This window comes from Schistocerca nitens, chromosome 1, assembly GCF_023898315.1.
Source record: "Schistocerca nitens isolate TAMUIC-IGC-003100 chromosome 1, iqSchNite1.1, whole genome shotgun sequence".
NCBI lineage: Eukaryota > Metazoa > Arthropoda > Insecta > Orthoptera > Acrididae > Schistocerca > Schistocerca nitens.
This window is the reverse complement of record NC_064614.1, coordinates 793,195,293-793,217,832: the sequence shown is the minus strand read 5'-3', so window position 1 is coordinate 793,217,832 and position 22,540 is coordinate 793,195,293. Positions and strand designations below refer to the sequence as shown.

The following is a 22,540-nucleotide window of genomic DNA, read 5'->3' as shown; positions in this document are numbered from 1 at the left end:
CCTTGGGCTTAACTTTGCTCATTATTCTGATACTTTTTTTTTTAATTTTCAGAATTTCACTGACAAAGCAAGAATGTCCCCATAACAATATGCCATAGGAAATGTGTGACTGAAAGAGGCCAAAATATACCACCATTAGATACTCATCAGTGACTACATCTGTCAATCTCCAGATGAGATAACACACTCTTGCTATTCTCTTGCAGATATGGCCAATGTGTTCCTCCCAGTTTAATTTTGTATCAATGTGGAATCCTAACAATTTTATTGATTTGCTTTCAACAGCTGTAGTTAAACCCAGAATTAGTTCTTGTGTTTTATCATGATTACACAGGAGTTCATTAGAAGAAAACCAATCCATTACTAGTTCTAGTTTTTCCTGTGTTGCCTGATGCAGTTCTGTTGTCATGGTGTGTATTGAGCAATGTTGTATCATCTGCATAACATACAATTGAATTTGCTCCTACATGGTAAGGTAAGTCATTAATGAACAGAAAAGGACCTAGGACCGAGCCCTGAGGCACTCCAGTCCGAACTTCCTTCAGTGAGGAGCATCTATTTTTAATTGATACAAACTGTCTCCTGTTACTTAAGTATGATTCGATTACATCCAAAGATGGTTTGTGTATGCCATAAAATTCCAGTTTTGCAAGTAGGGTGTTAGATGGTATGCAGTCGAAGGCTTTGCTAAGATCACAAAGTACGACTGATACTAGATCCTTATTTTCGAATGCAGTTAACACCTGGTTAACAACTTCAGTGAAAGCAGTAGTGGTATTTTTACCATGTTGATATACAAACTGTCTGTTGGAGAGGAGATCATGTTTATCAAAATAGTTATTTAGTTGACTGTACATTAAATATTCAAAAACTTTAGAGAAAATTGGGACAATAGAAACTGGTCGATAGTTTTGGGGCAGGTGCGTATCTCCCTTTTTAAAGACTGGTATCACTTTGGCAGTTTTGAGTGCATCTGGGAAAACTCCAGATTCTAAACACATATTAAAAATGAAAGAAAGAGGTTGACAGATAATGTGTATTATTTTTTTCATTACATAGTTAGAAAACCAATAACAGTCCATACTTTTGGAGTTGGTGAACCTTGCCACAGCTTTTACAATATCCTCTGGGGTGACAACATTCCAGTGGAAAGTATACATCCTATGGGGCAGAGCACCAAGATCTAGTGCACAAGTGCCATTTTGCTTGATTTTGTTTTTCAGCTCACTCACTGAGGTTAGGAAGTAATTATTTACTTCTTCTCGGACCAGCATTGCATATTGTGTATGGGTTTGTGAATTATGTTGGTTGATGATATCCCATGCTGCTTTACATTTGTTGGGAGCACTTTCATTGTACCAAGTTTGGTTGAAATGGGTCCAATGGTTTAGGTGGTGGTGTGAAAAACACACACACACACACACACACACACACACACACACACACACACACACACACACACACACACACACACCACACACACACACACACACATCCATTTCTATAAGATGTATGGTTGTTAGATAAAAGAAGCTGTAATATCACTGTAAAAGACCATTTTTGTTACTATAAAATTTCTGGTGTTTTGACGGACTTGGAAAAGTACTTTCATGAGATAACAGTAACTCCGAAGCAACGTTTACTCTTGCAGAAGCCTTTTGAAACTGTGTTACATGGTGATGCACACATTTTAAGGATGTTTTTGTCACAAAGATCGTTCTACATTATTCTTCAAGTTCAGCATCTTGTGGGGGGGGGGGGGAGGGGGGGGGGTCCATTTTGGTCAGTCATGGCTCATTTAACTCTGTGGACATGTCGATTAATGGATCAGTTAAAGGCACTTGTCAACACACGAAACACTGGAACTGACATTCTCAAACACAGTATATCTCGGGGAAAATCGCCCGCATTTTGAAGAAACACCGGGTCGGAACTGTGTTTTGTCCTCCGAATAAAACTCGTGCACTGGTGGGGAGCGCCAAAGATGACCTCGGTTTGAGGAAGGCCGGCGTGTACCAGATTCTGTGTCAGTGTGGCAAGTCGTATATTGGTCAGACGATGCATACCGTCGAGGATCGATGCCGTGAACACCAGAGGCACACTCGACTGATGTATCCGAGCAAGTCGGCGGTCGCTGAACATTGTTTGTCGGAAAATCACGCTATGGAGTATGAACGCACGAGGATTCTGGTACAAACGTCGAGATACTGGGACAGCGTTGTTAGAGAGGCCATCGAAATTCACACCAATGACGACCTCATAAACGTGACTGTGGCTATAATCTTAGCAAGGCTTGGGAACCAGCGATTGGGTTAATCAAGAGTGAATCGAGCAAATATATAGTTGTGATGACCACGGTGGACAGAGCCATCACACCGACGTCATCTCAGACGCCGTCACAATCTGTTCCACCGCGCGACCGTGGCACGGGGCGCGGACGGCGGAGTGAGCGCGCTGTGGGCGGAGGGTATTTAAATTGGCCGCCGCCGTGACCGAACCCAGTTCCCCCTGAGCAGCCATAGTGTACGGATCTCCGTGCCGGCACGTTCACAGGAGCTCAGTCCGTCAGTTCACCTGATGACGGCGACATGTATGATCACCAAAATATTGTGCCCGTTGGACACTGTAGACCGGCAGTACACCTGTGGATATTTTGACAGTATAGAATGATTAAAAAATAAATCAGTTACACTGTGCATTTAATATAGACATATATAATTTATTTATTTTAATCTGATATAGTTTACATTCAGGTAAATTCATGTGTTGCTACAATAAAATGTATACAAATATTTCAGGTTTAACTTTAACACGTATAAAATAATAGTTTCAATACAATAACCGCTACATTGTATTTCATAGATTCTTTGTATCTGAGTGACACTTTAATGAATATATATGTTCTTCAATGAAATATATATATGCATTCTTTATGATATGAACTTGTACAAAATAGTAAATTAATCAGACTCATTTTCACAATTTATACGTTCCTCTGCTGCCTCCTCCTGCTCCTCCTCCTCCTCTTCTTCCTCTTCCTCTTCTTCTTCTTCCTCCTCTTCATCATCACTTGTAAGATCAGGATCATTAGCTTGTGCCTCACATTTACTGCAATAGCAGATAAATAGATAATGTTCCCTGTATAAAAAGAGAAGTTATTGTTTATCTCAGATTCTGAACTAGCATGTAGATTGCTTAGTGATGGTATATCCTGCAACATTAATATCTTGGGCTGTCAATTCAGGTATAAATAAAAACTTTTAGAGATTTTTTTGTTCAATCCCCTTAGCAGTGATCAATAACACATAAAATAGATGTAGATAATTGGTTCTAAAATTTGCCCCAGTACATGACTAAAATATTTTGTATGATACTTACTAAAAAAGACATTTAGGGACTCACTATTTACCGTCTTTGAATCCTCAGTTTTTAGTATAATAATAATAATGTATTTTGGATATGGCATAAAAGTTGAGGGACCGGAAAAGTAAGATTGAAGAAGTTGCCAATAACCATGATACACTTAAAGTACACATCCTAGCAATTATGTACTAGGGCATCACCATTTATGTGAAATTAATCTAGGATTTTAATGGGAGTGCTACCAACAATACAATTTCATCACTCCTGGAAATTCATTACATTCTTTTCAATGTAGCTAACATGTACAATTATGCAGACTCACAAATATATCAAAAACTTACTGTAGATAATAAAACTACTAAAGAGGTACAATTGTCACAAGAGGCTCTTATAAATCAACCTACAAACTAAAATTTTCATACTGTCAAGTATCATAGAATATAGTCTCCTGGCATGTATTTCCTGTTTCATTTCACTTTAATAATCAAACTGTATTATTCTTATGACTTGTTACTCAATGCTTCCTCTACATGACGAGTGGTTGTTTTCCTTCATAATATTGGTTTTATTGCACATATAAATGGCAGTCATAGATGAAACCCACAAAGACAGTATGCTTTCTTCAGAGTTAGCTGAATACCTTATCTATGTCCCTATATTCTGAATGGAAGCCTGTGAGCATTCTTTGGAGAGAAAAAAAATCCACTTTCTAACAAATAAAATGTTTTGTCTCATGCACCTATGTATTATGCATCTTATCACACGCAATTTTGCTATTCAGTTACACTGATAAGTCCACCGGTACAAAATGGCTATTTTTTTTTATTTTTCCACAGTGTTACTTCAAATACTGAAGTCCAATTAAAGTTGTATCTGTGAACATCATCGTAATATGCAGTAGGGCCTACTTACAAAATTATACCACCTGTTGGTTTAGAAACGCATATTTTTCACAGAGGATACTTATATTCACCAAATACAGCATTGGCAAAAAGTAAATGCAGCACAATCATATGACAGTTGTTGCTACATAGGCCTGTTAACTGTTCAGGTGTGCAAGTGCAATTTGTATGAGTTTATCAAAACCTGATAGCGTTGCATTTTGTCAGTTGATTTTCAGAAGTAGGACTTTAATTTTTTTCGTTCTTGTCTGTGTATATGAAGTATGGTTTTTTCTGTTTTTTCAGTTCCTTTAGTTGATGATGGTTGAAAACACCAAAACCAGTTGAATTAATATAATTTATACAGTTGATTGGCAAATAAAAATGTTTTCTATAAATATATCATTGCTCTAGCCATAGCCTACATAAATTCTAAATATCTTAGTTTTCTTGAGAGTTTCCTCCTTTCATTATCTTTTATAATATTTTGAGTGTTCTAGTGCTGTAATTCTTTAGCTAAAGTTGCTGGTTCTCAGTTTCAGTGTCACACTCTTCTCCGCTGATATGCAACTCTTCCTTCTTATATTTAGATATTAATCACCATTTACAAAACAACAAATTTTGCAACACAATGGATAATTCTGTATCACTCATTAACTGCTATTAGTAGCAACATGCAGGAATTAATCTCGAGATATAAAAGGCAATGTCCTGACTGACTGATCGCCACCCAGCCCAAATCGCTAAGGCGAGAAACTTGAAATTTGGAGAAGGTGTGGATCTTATAATGTGTCATTTAAGAACCCTAAGGGGTTAAATAGGAGATGAAAGGTTTTTTTGGAAAAATTTCACTATGAGGCAGGTTTGAAGCTAGAACTATGAAAATTGGTGGTATTTATCTTCTTGGTCAGAAAAAAATTAGGTGAAGGTTTTTTTTAAAATATATATAATTATTAAAGAACTATTAACATATTTTTAAAGGTATATAAGTGAACATTGGTATTTGAATGCTCGGTTAAAAATAAAAAAATACGTGTTTCATTGTTTTTGGAATTGAACCCCTAAGGGGGTGAAATAGGGAATGAGATTTTTTATGAAAATATTTTATTATGAAAGCATTTTTAAAGCTAAATTTATGAAAATTTCAATTTGGCTTCTCAGTTAGAAATAAAAAATATGTTTCACTGGTTTTGGAAATTCAACTCCTATGGGGGTGAAATGGGGAGGAAAGTTTTTATGGAAATATTTCATTGGACAAACATTTTTAAGCAGAATCTCTGAAAATTTGTATTTTTGCTCCCTGTTAGAAATAAAACATACATTTAACAGTTGTTAGAAATTCAACCCCTAAGGGGAGTGAAATGTTTTATGAAAATATTTCATTGCGGAGGCATTTTAAAACTCAATCTTTGAAAACAGTGTTTGGTTTCTCTGTTAGAGATGATGAAATACGTGTTTCACTGTTTGTGGAAATTCAACCTACGGTCACCCAGCGCAAACTGCTAAGTATAGAAACTTGGAAGTTTGGAGAGTGTGTGGATCTTATACTGTAGGCATTGTTTAAGAAGGGACTGTCTGAAAATTCCACTCATAAGGGGGGTGAAATTGGGGTGAAAGGCTTTTTTAAAGTACATTGCTACTATGAAAATTTTGAAGCTAGAACTATGAAAACTTGGATTTGGTTGCCCATTTGGCGAAAGTGTTTCAGCATTTTTGGAAATTCAACCACTAGGGAGGTAAAATAGTGGGTGAAAGTTTCTTTGAAAATAAATAATTACTAAAGAACTACTGAAGGTTTTTAAGGTTACATCTATGGCAATTGGCATTTGACTTCTTGATTAGAAATTAAAAAAAAAGAGTGTTTATTTCATTGTTTCTGGAATCAACCCATAAGGGAGTGCCATAGGAAAGGAAACCTATTAAGAAAATATTTTGTTACATTAAAAAGAATTTGAAACTAAATTTATGAACATTGGTATTTCACTTCTCAGTTAGATACAAAGAAATAGGTAATGAAAGTTGCTATGGAAATATCTCCACAAGAATGCATAAAGCATTACTAACAAAAACTTTGGACTTCAGCAGCCATAATCGCTTTTTGGTCAGAAATACATTCAGAAAAGTCCATGCTTATATGGTCTTTATTACAATGAAAAGCTTAGAAGGTGTTGCAATTAGTGGAACAACATAAAAATTTGATTAAATAAAAACAAAAAAAATCTCTGCAGGCCATACAGTTAATGTGAGCGCAGCAGTGGGTGCTAACTAGTTCTGATATAATAATTATGCCGCAGTGGTGTTTTAAGTAAATAACTTAGTTTGTTGCTACTATATTTTATAATTACAGTTCTAATTATGTTATTCTTTGCCAATCTCATTGTGTTCCTCAGCCAGAAGTCTACCTTCCAATTGCTCTAGTTCATGAATTCTTTCCAACTTACTTACTTCATACTATAAACTAATTTAACTTCAGATGGTGCTTCTAAATTAATATAAATCAAAAGACTGTACCAGAGGCTATTTTCTGGTCACTAAAAGAACACACTATTTCCCTTCAGTTGCTAGTTTAATTACATATGCTAGAAGTCTTACGTTAATTCTGTTGCATGTGCTGAGAATGAAGCTGACTTAAGTTTTATGTTTTTTCAGACCCTAACTACGTGCTATAATCTCAATATTCACCCAAATAAAATCTTCCTTTGTTGTAGTATTTCTTAAACTCTTTCTTCAACTGAATAGGTAAGTCGTAAATGTAACACACAAAATTGAATGACTTACTGTTCATTTACTACACTTCAATTTCTGTTATAGTGTGATTTTCTTATGGGCATTAATACTTGCCGGTAGACAAGAATGAAATACAGCTGTTCACATAACATTGGTGAGGCAAAAATAATGGCAAGTGAAATTTTTCAAGCACGACTGACAATTCTCATCCTACTGCAAACTTCATTGACTCAAACAAAACAGTAATTCTGCACTGCCCAATAGGCACAACTTTCCTGCTGTTGGGCATTTATTTTGTTTATGAGTATGGTAGCCTGACGTGAAACAATTTTTTCATCTATCAGAATTCTGCCACAGTTTATAAAGTAGTGGGTGTTAATAAAATCATCCAAACTTTTTGCCCTCGCTTTTTTTTCTGGACTGTATGTGCAAGGTTTCAGAAATTAACACTAGCACAGAACCATTATTTGACGTGAGATCACAGAATATCTTAAGAAAAGATTATATTTTAGTTGTTTCAACATATCAAGAGTGAGTTCATTTTTGATGAGGGTAGAGGAAGGAATCAGTTGGGCCTTGTCAAAGACATTCTACGTCTGCTTGCATGCTCTGAAAGCAGCTGTATTGTGGGCGGTGGAGGGAATCTTGTACCACTAATCAGTCATTTTCTTTCCTGTTCCAGTTTTTCTTATCTTTGTGGTCCTTATGTGAAATGTACATTGATGGCAGGAGAATCATTCTGCAGTCTGCTTCAAATGCCAGTTCTCTAAATTTTCTCAATAGCGTTCCATGAAAAGAACATAGTTTTCCCCTCCAGGAGTACCCACTCGAGTTCACAAAGCACCTCTGTAACACTTGCATGTTGATCGAGTCTACTGGTGACAACAACAGCAATCACCAAGTCATTCATCGATATTATAATAAAATGTGTGTTAATCAGTCATGGCATTTCATTCAGCTACATATCCTCATTGGCACCACTGAACCATTGGGGTACAGAAAATTATACAAGTAAAACCAGATGTGAAATACTATGTCTTCATAGAAAAATACTACACCAATCATCGTTTATTGATTGTGCTTGGTCCTAAATGAGACAAAGTTAAGTTTTATCACACAAAGTCATACCATAAAAACAAACTATTAAGAGTATAGCAGTTGACTCTGGGATGAAGCTCTTTTTGTTATCACAATCTCTGTTACCACATAGAAAACATGTTAATTTACCTGAGAATACGATGTCTGGTGTGCCTGCTCCTGTCCAGCACACATTCTTCCAAATAACTAACACATATTTCTTCACCTGGAGCAATATCTTCCAGGGCACACATTGCCAATTCAAAATTGCTGTATGGGAATGTTGGTTGTGCATTAGGTGTGCAGCTATGATTACAAGCACTCTGGAGAGTATAAAGTGCAGATCCTTCATTGTTTAGAAAACCACCACATTCTGCAATTATACAGAATATTACAGCCACAATACACTAAAAGCAAGTAGATTTATAATGATGTCATACTGTGGTAGCAACATTTTCCTGCTTGCATAAGTTTATGCTAGACAATGTGTTGTCATTCTGCTGCTTTCCTCTGTTAAAGAACAGGAATGGCAGAAGGAAAAATTGTTTATTACTATTTAATCTGCTCTTCTGTGTTAGTAAATAACTTGTAGGAACCTGAGGAAAACATTAAGACAAAACATTACACTTAATCACTCAGCAGGAAATGACACTCATGTGATAAAGGAGTCAATTAACCTTTACATCCAGGGCTTCAGTCTCTTTTACTAAGTATTTAGTCTTAGTTTCATATATTCAGAATGACAAGTTTTATCTGTTTCTAACATACAGCTCTGCTCTGCTGTTCCTTATATTAGATTTCATCATCATCCACAAGCATATGGCCTTTATGGTTATTAAAGACACTCAGAACTCATGACATTAATGAACAATATGTTTGCAAGGGTAATTTACCCTGATGAACTGATTATTGTTCTCTAGTGGAAACAGTCATTTCCATCTGAACTAGATAATCCAGGAAATCACTGTACTACAGGGGTACAACATAATAGAGAATTGAAACCACACTTTATACTAGTTTATCCATTCATATGATCATCACATTTTGTATATCCCATCTCGAAGGAGGTGTGGAATGAATCAAGGTAGCTATGAAGACAGTAAAGTATCTTTTAAAAGCTTCATTAATGATGCCATGTAGACCACCCTATTTCAGCCATCATCAGGCAGCAAAATAACTGATGATGGCCAAAGTAGAGATAATATAAAACACAAACTGGAATTAGCAAGAAAAGCATTTCTCAAAAAGAGAAAATTGTTAATATCAAATATAAATTAAATATCAGGAAGGTTTTTCTTAACATGTTGGTCTGGTGTGTAGCCTTTTAAGGAAGTGAAACACAGATGATAGTCCAGGCAAGAAGATAACAGAAGTTTTTGAGATGAGACATAAAAGAATGATGAAGATTACATTTGTAGGTGCGCGCGCGCACACACACACGCGCACACACACACACACACACACACACACACACACACACACACACACACACCACCTCCCCATGCTGCACCTGTCAGTTTCATCAGGCTCATGACAGTTGGCCACCAGTCAGAGCTGCTGGCGGTAGCGGTCACGAGTGCCTGAGGTGTGCTTCCTTGTGTAAATGTGTGTGTATGTTTTCTTTACTGAAGAAGCCTTTTGCCTAAAGCTATAAAGCTTTTTGTTGTGCCAGTCTGCAACTCAACTGGTCATCTTTATGATGAGCAGCAATTTATCCTTTCCCTAATACTGTTGATATTCCAACCTGGAGTTTCCGTTGTTTGAGAGGAGAAAGGCTGACAGACACATCCTGAGGCATCAAGAAAGAATCCATTTGGTAAATAAAGTTAAGTGTATGGGGAAAAACTTCAGTAGGACACCAAGAGTGGAAGCATGTTAAAATGGCAGTAGTTATGCAGACATGACAAAACTTGCACAGGATGTACCAGCATGGGAGAGCTGTATGAAACCGGTTTCTGGACTGAAAATTACTGCTGCTACAGTGACTGCGACATCAGCATTTCTTTAACTTTTGGCAATGATTTTTTAACATGGAAAATGTCAAGTTGCACCTCTCCCTTAAAACCCACATCCTTTCATCTTTCCCTCTCCTTCCCTCTTTCCTGACGAAGCAACCGTTGGTTGCGAAAGCTAGAATTTTGTGTGTATGTTTGTGTTTGTGTGCCTGTCGACCTGCCAGCACTTCCATTTGGTAAGTCACATCACCTTTGTTTTTAGATATATTTTTCCTACGTGGAATGTTTCCCTCTATTATAATCATATCAGTATTAATTAAATTCACAGGTACATACTGGCATCATGGGACAAGAATTAAAGGCTGTCCAGAAAGTTCAAAACTTAATGCTTTGTCATCTATCCCTCTGATAAATTACCTGAACAATAGCAATGTGGCAATGACAGTAGCCATTCATTCATCCATCAGTCCATCTTTTATAGACATACTGTGAAGGAGAATCGTCAGGGAAGCAGAATGAATCAGTAATATATTGAAAGTGCCTGCTAGAAGTGGTAAGAATTCCAGAATCTTTGAAGAGATGTCTGCAAGATGAGCTATGATCTTTACGAAGTATCCTACTGCTGAATATTATGTAATGGGTACTCTTTCTTCACTAAACTTCCACAGAAAATAGTCCTTAATATGAAATGTAGGATCTTTATCAAATATCATAGAAAAACCAAGTGAGATAAACAATAGCAAATCATTATTATTGGGAAAATAATTGCTTTTTCCACAATAGTATCTTTCAGGCTAACTGACCAGGATACCTGTAAAGATAATGTTAAGCATATGTATAAATATGCCCCTCAGAAGTGATATAAGCAGACCATTATTAATGACAACAGTTAATGCATTTTGCAAGAACAGTTGGTAAGTGATGATTCAGTTGGGTAAAAACCCACATTGACCTTTTTGTTAACATCCTGACAACTTAAAATCGTATGATAAACAATACCAACTTTTTCAAACAATGGAAAATCCAGGATGGAATGTAACAATTTATGAAAAGGACAGTTGCTGCTCACCATATAGTGGAGATGCTGAGTCGCAGGTAGGCACAACAAAAAGACTGTCACAAATAGAGCTTTAGGCCTGTAATGCCTTTGTCAAAAACACACACACACACACACACACACACACACACCTCACACATACATAACTGCAGTCTCAGGCGACTATAGTGTGGCTACAGTTGCTTGAGACTCCAGTCATTTGTGTGTGTGAGTTGCATTTGTGTGAGTATGGAAGGAAAACTTGTAATAGATAAGAATTGTTATGAACTAAAACATGTTCTAATTAAAACTTTATTTAGTATGTTAAAGAACATTGCATTAAGGCGTGTCTTAAGATTTATCATTTGTTGTATTATTTGTAGCATTAATTCATTGGGTACAATGATGCCTGTTGTACATATACTGTGTAGTTATTTTTATTTTTTCTTAGAGGTCTTGAAAATAGAGCACTCTCATTTGTTGGTACACATAACAAGAGAAGAAAGAACTCAACAGTTGTATAGTCAAAAAAACCTCATTAGTTCAGACTTCATTAAACCACACTGGCTATTTTTTGGTCCCTTGAAATTTGGTTAAACGACATTCCACTGTACGCAAGATTATGTTCCATGGAATGAAAGTGACTGTGCTGAAGGTTGCAAATGGGGAAATATGTCCAGTTGATAGAAAAATGTATTGCAACAATAACTATTAGTAGCAATACACAGCCCTTGAAATTTGTCATTTTACTAAAATGTAGCCAAAATGTTACTCTCAGTTGGAACTTCTTTTAAGGTATCATAAGTGGTCATAGACAGGAGAAAATCAGAGAGCTCCATATTGACGAAGTTATTCCATTAAAGACACTCACAATGAAGAGTGCTCTGGGCATTTGTCTGCCACTGAAGACACTGTTATCATACTGTCACCAATGAGATGAGTTCTAGTCGTCAATCTAGAGTCACACCTAAACCTCTAGATGTCAGACACTCGGATCAGTACGGAATGTTTTATGTCGATAGTGTGTCAATCAAAACACCGATTTAGTTCATGCTATGTCCTGCCGTCTAGTAGAACATGCATAAACAGTAATTAAAAGTAACACCAGAACTATGGAGGACAGGAAAATCTTATCCGTGAGTGTTTGTATTGTAGATGTCAGTGTGAGTGAGTTGGTAGAGCATGTACGTTGTTGTACGTAAAGTCCAGTGTTTTAATCTTACTAATGAAATTTTTTTTAACTGTTGACATGTGAAACAGTTACCAACATTTTCCTGTCGTGTAAAATGACTTTTCAGAGTTAAAAGACCTGTTTGGAGTGTACATCACTGTTCTTTTGGCAGTCTGCTTTCGCTTTGTTAGTTGAAAGTAGCAAACCTGTAGAGAACACTTGTGTAGATAGGTGAGGTGTTCTGTCGGACATGTGAGACAGAACAGACACTACTCGTGATGAAGCAGTTAGTGCATTTGTAGTTTCACAGAATAAACATAAAAAATCAGAACAGTAGAATAAAGAAACAATTGCAGCACACTTCCGCACACATGATGCAATTGTTTCTTTATTTTTCTGTTCTGACTGTATATTCTGTAAAACTACAAATGTAATCTACAGGTTTACTATTTTCAAAGAAAGCAAAAGCAGATAGCCAAGAGGACATTCCTGTAAATTCCAAACAGCTCTTTTATATGTCATAAACATGATGTCCCATGTAACACTTTCATGCACAATGCAGCGAGAAAAAGTTGTCATTATTTGGGTTTGAACCCAGGACTTTTGGTACAGTGATCTAATGTTCTACCAACTTCCCCACAGACGTTATATACAATACATCCTCACAGATACGCTTTCCACGTGCTCCGTAGTTATGGTGTTACTTTTAATTAACATTTACACACATTCTGTAGGATGACAGTACATAGTATGAACTAAATCAGAGCTTTGGTTCATACTGTATTGACGTGCACCGTTTGGTACTGACCTGAGTGTCTGAAATCTGGAGATTTGGGTATCAGTTAAACTATGAAGCTTTTGTTGATTGCCAGTAGGATCTCACCCAACCAAGGAACAATTTTGTCAAGTATTAGCCATTCTGCACTAATTTTTGGATACTTTCAAATCCAGATTGGAGAAGAGGTAGTCTGACTGAATAGCACATAATTTTGGAAGAAGTGGAGAAAATGCTGCAGGTCATCACTGAATCTTCAGAGTGTGCTCTGTCCTCTCCTGTAGTCCTTGTGAAGGAGGAGGACAGCACGTGGCATTTCTGTATCAACTATTGATGACTAAATAAAATCACAAAAAATGTGTCTAGATGTCTAATCATTATCACGTATTGAGGACATCCCAGACTTCTTAAAAGGAATGAAGTATATAACAGCTGTGGACCTGCACACACGCTGCTGGCAAATCCAGGGTGACCAGGAAGAGACTACTTCATAACACCTAACGGGCTCTACGATTTCCATGTTAGGCTGTTTGGACTATGTAATGCTCCAAACATCTTAGACAGTATGATGAAAAACTTGCTTTGACACCTTAAATAGATTATATAAATTTGCTATTTGGATGACAGTGCCATTTTTTGAAGGTAACTAAAGAACATCTAAGCCATTTGACAACCATGTGAACTGTGGTCAGACTACAAGCTTGCACCTGAACCCAAGAAGTACCTCTTTGTCACCAAAGAAATAAAAATTGCGAGGAATCTAGTAAATGATGATGGCGTCAGTTCCGATTCAGAGAAAGTAAGAGCAATCACTGATTTTCTGATTACTTGACACATTTGTGATGTGGGAAGTTTTCTCATATGTGCTCGTACTACTGGTGATTCAAAAAGGACTCTGTGCCAAGGTACAGCCCCTGTGAGAACTGTTGCAGGAAATCATGACATTTTCCTGGAGCAAGGTGCAACAAAGATCTTTCTTCATCCTTAAGGAGGTAGTAAAAACTTCTCCAGTCCTAGCATTGTATGACAAGAATCCCAAGACAGAACTCCACACTGATGCTGGCAGTTCTAGTACAAATTCAGGAAGGTGCTGAAAAGATGATTGCTTATGCTTCCAGAGTACTCATGAAGTCCCAGATGACTTACTCCACAAAATAAGAAAGAGTTCTTTGCAGTTGTTTAGGCCATCAACAAGTTCCGACCATGCTTATTTGGCAAACCATTCATCACACTCTACGCTGGTTTGATGATCCCTAACGACCTATTGGATCAACTGGTGAGAAGGGCACTGAGGATTCGGGAGTATGTCACAGCGGTATACAAAATTCGATACAAACTCAAGAACACTGACTGCCTAACAAGGGATCTTTTGGCAGAACACAGCAGCATGGATGACGTTTTAGTCATTGCTGCAATAAAAAAATTCCAGCTGAACAGCAGAAAGATGGATTGTTGTGCACTGGACTGTTTAAAGTATTTGTATTATGAGTGTCTTTTCATAACTGACAGTTTTGTTTTACTGATGGCAACAAGTAAGGAAATTAATGCAAAAGTGAGAAATATGTGACTTTCAAAAATGACATGAAACATTAACATCCAGCAAGGGTCAGTATCATCTCTGATACCCATGAGATTGGGCTCTTCATCAAGGCCTAGTGGTAGCTCAAAGGCAGGACCGATTTAAAAAATCATCCAAGAAATTACAGCTGAAAAAATCATTAGTTGAAATAACCAGTATCAGTCAGCCAAAGCAAGAGAGTATCCCAGTATTTTGTACCCAACAATGAGCAGTAAAACTAGCAATATAAGTGAACGTCCACATAAATATGCTGTCCCAGAGCTGTACACAACTTTATGCTTGGCAAATTAAATCCGTAAAAGTCTCAGTTCTGTTTGTATGTTGGTACTTATAATACATGTACTTTCAGTGTTAAGTGTTGTAAATCACTGATGACCCTTTCAGACATGGACTTGATTGTGTTTACTATGTCAAAATATGAACGTTTACTATGTCACAATATGAACAATATTTACGATAGAAGATGATCAGCTTACCAACCACTAAAGGAACAAATAATTAGAACACAGTGGCAACACAAACAAATTAATTATAAAATAAAGGTTGGACACGTAGGTTTCAGGTTTTTTTAAGGGGCTCCGGAACGCCCTATACTTGCAATGTTAAAATAACGCTTATAAATTACATCTTTCCTCACAAAGTATTTGAGGTAGGAAGTTGAACTTTTTACAGATTATTTATTGGAATATGGTCTACAACTTAACACAGGAATTTTACAAAATTTTAGTTCAGTTATTAAAGATGATTTTTTTTCAATTGTAATGAAAATTCACAACTTTTTTTGCAATTTTTTATTTATATATTCAAAAATATACAGTTTTTTGGAAAAAGGCTGTGTTAAATTATGCAGAAGGTACTGTGTAACATTTACTGAAAGTTTGAAACAAATATGTTTGGAAGATCCTTAGAAAACATGTAATTAGTATGAGAAAATATAAGTTTTGGGAATCGAGCGACAAAGATTGGATTAACTTTTTAGTGCATTCCAGGTCCATAGGATGGATTATCTTCATCCTCTGCAAACTCCTCCTCCAGCTTCCTCTTGTTCCTCCTCCTGTTTACTCTTGCTTGTATTTCTAGACTCTTTACAGCCCTGTCTGCAGCCCGAAGGCATTCCTTGTCTAAAGCAAGCATCGCTCGTACCATGTTAGAACCTATCTTCATTCCCATATTTCTAAATACCTTGCACCTTACAATGTTGCCATCATTGAAAGTCGCAACAGCATCATACACACCAAAGTGAAGTGTTTCTATTCCAACAAATACAGTCTTGGGGATTCTCGACCATATAACACTATTTACACTTTCATTGGGGTTTTGAGTTTTTCCGTGAATACACTTTTTCAACAGTTCAGGTGCTGCTAAGTCTCTGAAAATAGGTTTTATCACCTCCATTATTGCATGAGGCAGACTATGCTTATGAGTGTACACTTCACCAGTTAGCAATCCTTTGTTATGTTTACACCAACTGTCTTCTTCTTTGGGACACAAGCTATGGTGGGGATTTTCATCGGTTGAAGAAGTATGAAAAAAAAGAGCCCAAACAGCCTTCTTCATTTCGTCGACACTTTGTGTATTTTGCCTAATAGCCATTCCATAATAGTTCTGTATTTTGTCAATTACACTGTCAGTTAACCTTCCCTTCCCATCCAACCCTTTACCATCACTGAGTTTTTGTTTTTTGTACGAAGCTTTCAGTCGCCGAAGTCTTGTTCCCATTCGCTTCTGTACGTGTCCAATACACTCAAATTTCTGCACTACAACATCATCACCATAGGGCTTCAGTCCTTGAACATGTTTGAAACTTTTAGAATCACCGTCAACAAGGTAATTAACATATCGCACTTTATCACACGCCTCAGAACGCTGGAATATACTGGCAACACCAGCCACTTCCATTCCTCCACTACTGCCACTATAGTTAGCTTTGCAATTATTTTCATGTGTACCTTTATATTTTTGTGGACATCTACAATACTTTGATATTACTGCTACATCTAAAACTTTCCCTGTATACATACTGGTGCCAGATACTACACCATGAAGAGATGTGTGTCCCCGTTTATGCCAGGTACCATCGAACGCTGCAGTCAAATCTCTGTTACCATTATTTTCCATTACTGCCTCTTCCACAGCGTTCTTCATAGATTCTATACAGACATCTTCTACTTTAGACCCTATTAATTTATTATAGGTCGTAAACTTGGTTGGGGGATTTGGAAGATTCATGATGCCACAGAAAATTGCACCTGCAGTAGCACCCTTACCAACTGAACGCAAGGAATAAACAAATCTAATGTTGTGTTCGTAGATTTTGCTACCACTTTCTTCAGTTGCAGTTACTGCAACACTGTTCCAAAAGGTGGTCATGTATGAACACTTATCACATTTCAGTTGTATTTCACTAGCAAGTCCTACGTGCTTTATTATGGAGAGTTCCAGACCAACTTCACTACAATGAATACATCTTACACAGTTTGAAAAAATTCCTTTGAGAACCGACATATCAAATATTTCATTCACATCCAATTCGCCCATAAAACATTCATAGTTTTCACTCATTGAACCAAGCTTCTTCTGTGAAGTATTTTCTTTCCCACTTTGACTGCTATGCGCAGGTGTACTTGAGAGGTTAGGTTCACTCACTTGGTTATCGTCTTTATTGTTTACAGTAATAACACATACCTTTGGCTTTCCAACATTTCTCCTTTTCTTAAAAGCCTTCAGAGGATTTCTAATAACTTTACTTTTACTCATTATTATACTTCAATAAAACAGAGACTCAAGAAACAGAATTAATTACGAATATTTTCGAGATAACGACAGAGTAAATAAACATGAAACAATCGACAATCACACCAGCGATATATATTGAACCATCACAGGTTAGCCACAACACATACTTTATCTCACATCACTAAAATGTACCTGATGAACACGGACGTTAAAAATAACACCATTTGACAGCAGTTTAACAGCGCCACAGTGGGTCACGCCCATGTAGAACACATTTCAAAAAAAATTTAAAAATAGTTGTAGTCTTCGGAATTGAATAAATTATATATCTATTAAAAGGTAATAGTCTGCAGATTCAGAAAACGCAAAAAAATAAAAATTGAATTTTTCGTGATTTTGAGCCTTTCCGGAGCCCCTTAATGTCCTTTCAATGGGATAAAGGGGAGGATAGAGAACAAGAGAAGATAGGTTTGTGTGTGCAACACATATCTTGATCAATAATTTCAAAATCTTTTCTTTTTCTCATACAATAATACATTTTTTCAGCCCATTTCTTATCTTTCCCTTTGTCTTCAAAAATAAATTTTCATACTTTCCACTGCTGGTGATTCACCACACTTGTAATTGTGTATTTTCAATAATTAGAAAATGATAACAAATTTAAAAAATGAAAGGCAAGTCATATATTCTCATATAAAATCCCATAAAAACATGGGAAAAGGTGCAACCAATTATCGTTTTTCTCTTAAATATCTTTTTCTGACTATATTATCTGTTCTGTTACAAATTTATGTTGAAAACCTGCATTCTGCTGCTTCCTTTACAGTAAAGTTAATATAATGGTAACATTTACAACAATAGTCACAGGTCTAGTTATAAATTGCGAAATATTTATTCACAAACACATTAATTCACCATTTTGTGAAAGACCATATTGCTTTTATTGCTTTTCTATTTTATTTTGTACAAGGGTTGAATGAAAAGTAATTTCTCCACCTTCATTAATTGTGTTTGGGTGGGAATATTTTAATAAATCAAATGCAGAAATAATCCTTAGAATGTGATCTTCAATTACCAATATTTACTTTTCCACATAATCACCAGACAATTGGATATGTTTCTGCCAACGATGAACAAGTTTTCTGAAGCTATCATGGAAGAAGTCGACACTCTGTTTCCGCAACCACAGTCTCACAGTTCTCTCAACATCTTAATCAGAAGCATAATGATGTCCCCGCAGATTGTCTTTCATTATCGGGAACGGATGGAAGTCAGATGGTACTAAATCTGGACTGTATGGAGGATGCCATACAGTGGTGAGATTCAGTCTCTTAAGTTCTGCTGCGGTGGCACGTGAAGTGTATGGTTTGGCATTGTCATGCTGCAGGAAAATATTTCCCTTTTCCTTTTGGACCCTTGTTAGCCATTGTTTCACAGTTTGCAATGTTGTGATGTCACACTCTGAATTTATTGTCATTCCACGATCAAGGAAATCAACATAGGTAACACCACCTGCGCCCCAGAACACTGGGGCCATGATTTTTTTAGGGCTGCGTCTTGGATTTCTTTTTCTGGGTTGAGTGTTTGTGTTGATATTCCATAGACTGACGTTTTGTCTCTGGGTCGTAATGGTATGCCCGCGTTTCATCTGCTGTTACAATTGAATGCGAGAAAAGTTCCTGGCAAATTTCAAGTCTGTGCACTTTCATTTCAGGAATCAGCATCTGGAGTACCCATTGTGCATAGATCTTCTGATAGCCAAGCAAAGCAATAATGTGATCCACACATTCTTGTGAAATGCCAATTGTGCTTGAAATTTCTCTCTGAGTGATACGACAATCGTCCTGAACCAATCTGTCAACGTTTTGCTTGTGGAACTCAGTGGCTGCTGTCACAGGACCTCAAACTGTTTGTTTGTCATTCAGGTCTGATGTTCCTGCCTCAAAATCTTGAAACTTACTTGCCCAATGATGCACAGTACTCACATCAACACAATCACCATAAACTGCTTTCATTCTCTGATGAGTCTCCTTTCGGGTGACACCTTATGCTGTCAAGAATTCAATGACTGCATGTTGCTTAAATCGCATTGACTGCCCGCCTGCGCAGGGTTCCATACTTTACACTGAAACAACACAACTGTTCAATGCTAAGGCTTCCTGCCAACTGGAGCTGTAGAGAAGAGGCTACGGAACAAGCCAGTACCTGCCACATACCAATGATGCCAACTTTGAAGAGTTACGAAGGTGGAGACATTACTATTCAGTCAAACCTTGTAATTAAAAATAGAGATAGAAAGAGTAAGTCTGGATTTCTCCTTTCTGTTTTGTTACATTAATAACAACAGAGAAAGCAATTAGTTTGAATCATGTCCTGGCACCAGTTTTTTGATCGCCTTTACAGCTGTAACATCCTCTCTTACTTTAAACAGTTGGTCTTCCAAGGCAGAGAACACTTCTGGCTGTACCACTGAACTGAAAACATCTGACAAATTCAACGAATTTAGGCTTGCCTTTTCAAAACTGTTATTAGCACGATTACTGACTGAAAACTAAGGAGGAGTAATTACAACTCCAATTACGTGTTCTCACTCCTTCCTTGTGCAGTAGAAACTACTTCATTGTAATGTTCTCACAGAATATCCATATCTCTCAGGCCGTGCTTGTCTTTCCAGTCTGACCTTTTAGTAACTTAACTGTTCCTTTCATATAAGAAGGCCAAAAGGTTACAACTGAGTTAAAATTTGTCCATCTTTCCCATATTTTACCAGATAAGCACCAGGTATTCCCTGAATACATTAATTATAACATTCTTCCACTGGAAAGAAACAAGGAAAGGCTCACACAAATTACACCGATGTGCAAAATGTAAGGACAAAACTAACTTTAGCCATGCATAGACTTGGGCCATGCATAGACTGAGTTACTACAGTTTAGTACAGTAGACAACTGAAACAGGTATGCAATCAGATTAACAGAAATGACACCTTTATTCTGCTACTTGGCATCATGTGAATGTTACTTCTGTCCTTAAGATTTGCACAGAAGTCTATTTATTAGAACAGAAATCTTTACAAGAGCGGAGTGGACATTCATTTCAGCCATATACTGCATTGATTTCTAATAATCCAGTGCCAAAAACAGAAATAAGAAAATGAACCTTGGAAATCAGCCAGTTTGAAGATATAATTACCATAATGTGATTTTGCACCACAATTTTTAGTAATTATAAGAAAGGTCTGCAGACATAACACTATTAATCTCTTTGATGGTCTTTTGCAGACAGTAGCCCCTTCATTTTGACTGTCAGAAATTAGTCTTAGAATCTCTCTCTCAAAAATAATTCACACTTTGTCAGTGATACAAGAAAAGTACGTGTATATACACATCTTTGACAGTTTCCAGCCTCTGGCCAGGTCTGTATGGAACATAGGCCTCTCCATCGTCTTCTGTCTTGCCACCATCTCTCCATCTTCACCTTGGTCCAGTCTTTGCCTTTCTTCTGGACGCATTCCTCTACTCGTATCAGCCATTTGTCTCTCGGTCTTCCTCTTGGTCTCTTTCCTTCCAGTTTCATCTTGTGTATCCTCCTTGGTACCCTCTTCTCCTCCATTCTCTTAATGTGTCCATACCATCTCAGCCTTGATTTCTCTCCCCCCTCCTGTAATGGTTCCACCTTCATTAACTCTCTGATCCTATCATTTCTTAACCTGTGTATCTTTGTCACTCCAATACTGTTTCTCAAGAATTTCATCTCACTAGCCTGTACTTTGCTTTTATCTCTTCCTTTTATAACCCAAGTTTCTGATGCATATGTCAGGATCTGGACATAGTATGACTGGTATATATCCTTTTTACTGATTTGAGGTACATCCTTGCTCCATATCAGGCTTCTGATGCTCTCTGAAATGCTTGCTTTTCTCCCCTGCTTGTTAATTTCTCTGTCGTTTTTTCCATCTTCCTGTATGCCTAGGTACTTGAAACTCTCCACTTTCCTCAAGCTTCCCCCACCATACCAAAAGTACTAGTACCGAAAGAAAATTTATGTCACATTTGTAGGAACTGAATAGATCAATTCTTGAATCAATTGCAGCACCATTTTACATGACAATTTATATATTATAAAGTAATGTGCCTGTGGATATTGCATTCACCGACAGAGTAAGGGAGCTGTGCAAGTGGATTGCTGTTGATTCATGCTTGAAAAATCGAATGGGGCATACAGTAAGGAAATACAGGATACAATGACTGGTGGCAAGATGTAATAATACAACTATGAAACCGAAAACAAATGGCAATACATTTTTTTGTTGCTGCTTCAATGAAAGCTCACTTTATTCTTCATTAAGACTGGTCATCGCTTCCTCTTGACAGTAAATGCTTAGTAAACACTGAATGCTTTGTGAAACCCAGTACGCCTATTGTAATTCTTTCTTGGAATTTAAAGTAACTGAAATCAAGTATAAGTCATTTCATTTTGTGTTGTGACAACACACCACATCACATACCAATGAACTGTCAATATTTTGTGAATGGAAAATGTGAGAGTGCTGGTTCATTCACTCTAGTTACTTGACCTTGCATTCCGTGGCTTCTTGTTGTCTTAAGAACAAAAGAAACATATAATAGCACCATTTATATTGTATAAAAATGTAGCAACCTGCATCACTGTTTTGAATGGGGTTATCTGAATGTAAGTGTCGACTAGTGCACTCCATTCAACTCACACTTTGAGAGAACAGCAGTTATTTAGAAACATCAATAGTGCCACAAGAAAGTCCATATGTCATATTTTCTCAATGCACAGTTTGAAACATCATGTTCTTTTTCATCTTCTGCTACAGTTCTGTGCGACAGAGAAGAAATGAGTGGGAGTGATGACTCTACTGTATCTTGCATGCTCCTTGATGAAGAGAAAGAAAAGAAAAAAAACTAACATAAAAGATTTTGGGTTTGCAACACCCACAGCAAAAGATATGGTCATTCCCTGCCTCATCGACAATACAGGCAACATTATTTGCTGGTTGGCTTGGATGGTGTGGCCTAGCACACAAATCCTCATTGTAAACACAGCAGAGAATATGAGAATGTGATTTTTTCAACTGCCCTAGTGAATGCATCCTTAAGAAAGGGGAGAGTAACATCTTTTGCAAGTGGTTCTAAGGAATAGAAAAGTGTGTTTGTGCCCATAGGCATCATTGCAAAAATTCATTATAATTATAATTGATATTACAAAAACTT

At 37.0% G+C, this 22,540-nt stretch overlaps 1 protein-coding gene across 2 annotated transcripts in view; it reads right to left on the bottom strand.

Annotated features, from left to right (window-relative positions):
- Positions 1-2,698: 2,698 nt before the first annotated feature.
- The window catches only part of LOC126262331 (histone-lysine N-trimethyltransferase SMYD5), a 78,832-nt gene continuing 58,990 nt past the window's right edge, over positions 2,699-22,540 (bottom strand). For both annotated transcript variants that reach the window (XM_049958890.1, XM_049958899.1), the window contains exons 9-10: positions 8,199-8,421; positions 2,699-3,138 (exon numbers count right to left, since the gene is read on the bottom strand). In XM_049958890.1, the coding sequence (XP_049814847.1) occupies positions 2,961-3,138; positions 8,199-8,421 (401 nt within the window). In that variant the 3' untranslated portion in view covers positions 2,699-2,960. The remainder of the gene's footprint in view (positions 3,139-8,198; positions 8,422-22,540) is intronic.